General features: G+C 34.1%; 1 protein-coding gene across 1 annotated transcript; it reads left to right on the top strand.

The window, feature by feature from the left end:
* Nucleotides 1-2404: 2404 nt before the first annotated feature.
* LOC128203386 (transient receptor potential cation channel subfamily M member 5-like) lies at nucleotides 2405-4269 on the top strand. The gene is made up of 2 exons (XM_052904790.1): nucleotides 2405-3001; nucleotides 3174-4269. The coding sequence occupies exons 1-2, from the start codon at nucleotides 2431-2433 to the stop codon at nucleotides 3554-3556; spliced, it is 954 nt and encodes a 317-aa protein (XP_052760750.1). The 5' UTR covers nucleotides 2405-2430; the 3' UTR covers nucleotides 3557-4269.
* Nucleotides 4270-5006: the final 737 nt, after the last annotated feature.

The following is a 5006-nucleotide window of genomic DNA, read 5'->3' as shown; positions in this document are numbered from 1 at the left end:
TGGTGAAACAATAGAAAACGAACTGCTCATTATATACGTGAATTACCGGGATTATCTGGTTTAATTGTATATAATTTTTAGTATTATCAACATTAGCATTGACTTCATCCTCCGGATACTCGTCCTGGCCGAGTTTTTTTTAATATCTATAAATTCTGTAATAAACAACAAACGAATATAAGTTGTTATCTGAAAAGTCCCCGAAACGTTTAATCATCAAACGCATATATCAAAAATCAACAATACATAAAAGTACCATATCGTACACATACAAACATTTCAATCTCAAAAAGTGTCACATAATATTACTAATGGCTTATCGAAATGAAATATAAGCAAAATGGTAGGTGTGAGATATGCATGCGATAAAGTGAAAACTAATTTATAACCTATAAATATTAATCATAGGTAATACTATGTGATATTGAGATATGTATATACATAGAGCAGTTATTAAATGCATTATCACAATTACATTTACGAGGATATCATATTTTATATATATCATCCATGCATAGTATTATATTTAGTTTATATAGGTACATGTATATAGTGTTATGCTATAAATGATTCATTTCCATATTTAATCAATTATTATCATCTTTTATAAATTAACTTTCAGTTTAAAGTGCAACAATGTGTACAAGACCCTTGCACAGCCGTTTAACCGTTTAAAAGAGAAAAAGCGTTTGTTGGAAATTTACTCTCCTTACTCTTCTAAATGCTCACGACGTTCTCTACAGCTGTATTACAATAATACAAAATGGATAATCAGAGAGTTATGTATGATGTGAAAAAAGAAGAGACAGCTGATTATCACGACTTGTTTTCATACCGCATCGTTATCCATCAATCATATAATATACCACAAAAAGTATGCCGTGTTTTTTCAGAGTCAGATTTAAAAAACATTCTACAGATATGGGAAATAGCGAAACCTGGCGTGGTGTTTTCTTTTCGTGCTGACGTTCAACCAAACGATAAAGATTTCAAAGATTTCCTTGTGGAAACAGTTCGTTTGACTGGGGCGGCAGTCATTATAGAGGATCCGTCGAAAACTGATCTTTTAAAAAAAGTTGTCAAGGTAATTGAACGAGAGTCTGATTATATTCCGCCAACTATTGGAATTGTAACACGCACGTACAAAAGAGATCTGTCTCAAGAATTGCATGCAGGGGAATGTGTTAGATTGTCTAGGAAGTGGACAACATTTTCAGATTTTACGCATCTCATTTTTGTTCAACAGCCGTACGAGAGAGGAAGAGCGTTTTCATTTTTAAACAAAAGTATATCAAGATACGTAGATCCCGCACCACTGGTAGTTTTTGACCGCCTTGATGGCGAAAAGCAGAATGATGCATGTGAGTTGCTCGACGGGTTCAATCTCTGATCAGCGTAAAGGACCTGAACAGCTTAACACATCTTCACATATGTGGTATTGGAATTTAGCCGACGATTTAAGATCATGCTTGATTGACTCCCTTGTTGATACTAAACCAGAGGTTTCAATTAAAACAATTCTAAACCTAGCCGTGGTTTTGAAAGCCAATACAGATATCGCCGAAATTATGGATCGTTTCAAAGATAAAATCACACACCAAGACAAGGCTGATCTTATGGCATACGCATTCAGAACTGACAATTTGCCTCAAGCAATGACTGTAATTACAGGAAAAGGGAAAATGCAGACAGTAGAAAAGCAAAAGAAGAAAGAAGAAATGCGAACGTTTTTCACAACCTTACTGCGCTCCCTGTATGAAGCTGAAAACGAATGTTCAAAGGGTGTCTGGAGAGATATTGAAAATTATTTCTCTGGTATAACTGGTTTAAAAATTACCTTATTAAGCGAAAACAAACAGGATTACTCTCACAATATAGAACTATGTCTTTGCCTTTGGGCAATTCAACATCAGAAGTTTACCGTAGCAAAAGGGCTTTTTAGGCAGACGAAAAATATCATGGTTGCTGCTCTTCTGGCACACAAATGCTTACAGAAGATGAAAGAGGACAACACAACTGCAATTCATGACTTGGACAAAATAGAAAGCATGGCTGAATATTACAATGAAATTGCGAAAGAAACATTGACCGCATGCTCACGGGTAAAAAACGAATCTGCGAAGAATGTCCTTGTTCGAAAACGAGATGAACTTGGTGGAATGTCATTATTGCAAATAGCTAAGTATAACATGTCATTCATTGCACACGATGCATGTCATTCTAAAGTGAATGAAATATGGTTTTCTCCTCTCGAACAACTACCAACGGTTCAACAAAAGTGTTTATTCCTGGCAAGTGTGTTTTTGCCATTTTTGCACCTTTATTACTAAACTTTCGGAGAGTTAATGCAGTGCCAAATGGAACTTCGGACTGTAAACAAATGAATGAAATAAACGACGATCGAATGAGACACAATATGGGAACAAGTTTATGCACTTTTTGAAAGCACCGGTTGTGAAGTTTGCTCACCACTTACTGGCATTTCTCACATTTATTGCCTTTTTTGCGTACGATTTAACATTTGGTGATCCGAAATTCGCATGGAACGATGGAATTAAATTCGCCTTTGTTGTATCATTCATTACTGAAGAAGTCAGACAAGCTTATCAAGAGGGACGACATTACCTTAGAAACGTCTGGAATTGGATTGACATTTCGTCGCTAGCACTATTTATAGCGGGTCACAATTTGACAATGACAGCCTATTGTTCAGAAAGCGGCCGTGTTATACTTGCCGTTTTCTTCATTATGTTTTCGATTCGGCTTCTTCAAGTATTCTCCTGCTTATCACAGATGGGATCATTATTGATAATGATCGCAAGAATGTTGGTTGATACGATTTACTTTTTAGGCATTTTAACAGTTGTGGTGATATCATATGCCGTTTCTTCACGTGCGGTTTTGTACCCAAACTCGACGTTCACATGGGCATCTTTATACACGGCATTTAGAAAACCATACTGGCATTTATTTGGGGAACTCTTCCTGGAAGAAATAGACGGTAAACTTGGCATACCAAATGGCATTGTGTTCTAATAATTATTAGTGATAATTGATTATATTTTAAAAATATTATTCATAAGACGAGATTAAAGCATCTACTTTACAGTTTGGTGTAAAAAATGTTCAGAATGTTCAATATAATATGTATGAACTTTATAAATGTATTTTAGGTGATGCTGAATGCGTGGCTGCAGGGGGAATGACTAACAGTACCGAATTCTGTCCGTCTACAATGGCACACTATGTTATGCCCGTGTTGCTTGGAGTGTACATGTTAATCGTGCACGTGCTACTCATGAACCTTCTTATTGCAAAGTTCTCATACACTGTTACTATAGTTCATGCAGAAACCGATATTTACTGGCGTTATCTGCGGTTTCAGTTAGTCTACGAATATTCTAGCCGGACACTGATTATTCCACCAATCAGTTTTATTTATCACGTATATTTGTTAATACAGTTTTGCGCGAAAAATATGTGTATGTCTTTAAAAGAAGAAGTTATGAACGTACTTTCTAGAGACTATGATTCATTCTGTGTCACTATTCCATAACGAGTCAATGCTTATCTTCAAAATTGGGAAAATAAGCGTGCAAAAAATGTGTGTGATATTTCTGACGATATTTCTAATGATACTAAATCCTTCCGTCGTGCGCTTGACCATAGAAAACAAGGTTTAAATAAGACTTCTTCTAAAACAGATAGTTTGGAGAGTATACTGAAAAGCAATGTGAAATCGACCAGGATTGACCTACCCGATAATCCCTCGAGACAAACTCGAAAATATGTAGCTCCATGGTGACTTTATTCAACTTTTGACCTAAACATATTACACTCGCATACTTTTGAAAAACACGGCAAAAAAGCGTCACATGTTTAAGCTCTTATGTTCTTACGAATTATTTTATCTAATCTTTAAAAAGAGTCTATCATTTTCACATGATTATGGTGTCATCAACTTCAGTTTCAAAGTCAACATGTCATTTTAATGTCTGCAGTGTATGTTGATATATTGGTATTTAAACAACATGGCCACATACATATTATTAATGTGCGTAAATATACATACCATGGTGTTTATAGAAATATAATCCTGTTGCCAGCACTGTTGACTATCAAATTTTTAATCATGACTGTTATAGTTCAGTCACTAATAGACCTGACCGAGTTATCGGATCATTGCCCGATGACGTTTAGTATACATATTTATAGCACGATATTTGATAATAGTTATGTGCAAAAAAATAAATAAAGTAGTTTGGAATACAAAACAAAGGGATATATTTTATGATAATTTACATAACAATTCCCAGTTTATTTAATGAAATGAATACAAATTTGTTGTCTGGTAATTTGTCTCTTGATGCATGTATGGAAACAGTTTCGAATACTGTGTACGATATATCGCGATAGTTCAAGCGCTTTGGTAAAAAATATGTCAAAAAGGTTTTTAAATCTCGATACAAATCTCTTTGGTTTGATGAAAATTGTAAAAAGAATAAGGATTTATTTTTAAAAGCCAAGCGTTTATTGTCCTTAAATAACAGTAAAATAAATACAATTGCATTTCTTACTGCACAGCTTTATTTTGCTTCTTCTAAAAGAAAATCGAAAGGATTATTTTATAGCCAGTAAAGATTAAAGCTGTCTCAAATGAGTATATCTTCTCCACGCAAATTTTGGAAATATATTAAAAAAATCCGAAGCAGCAATAGTTCTGTTGATGCTGATGTTTCTTTAAAAATATTTTTCCAATATTTCAAACAAAGAGAACCACTTTCTCCTCTATTATTTATATTGTTTATAAATGACATCTTTAAAACAAAAATTTTTCAAGCATTTACTACTAAGAGTTTAGAACTTTTATCAATGTATATGATTTTGTTCGCTGCTGATATTAAATTAATTACCACAGATCCAGCAAGTTTACAAGCCCAGATGGATGCTATGAACCATTAATCTGTTAAATGGGGATGAAAAATCAATGTAAATAAAACTAAAGT

Source organism: Mya arenaria, chromosome 9, assembly GCF_026914265.1.
Source record: "Mya arenaria isolate MELC-2E11 chromosome 9, ASM2691426v1".
Lineage (NCBI taxonomy): Eukaryota > Metazoa > Mollusca > Bivalvia > Myida > Myidae > Mya > Mya arenaria.
Note: the sequence above shows the minus strand (reverse complement) of the source record. Positions and strands in the feature narration are given on the sequence as shown.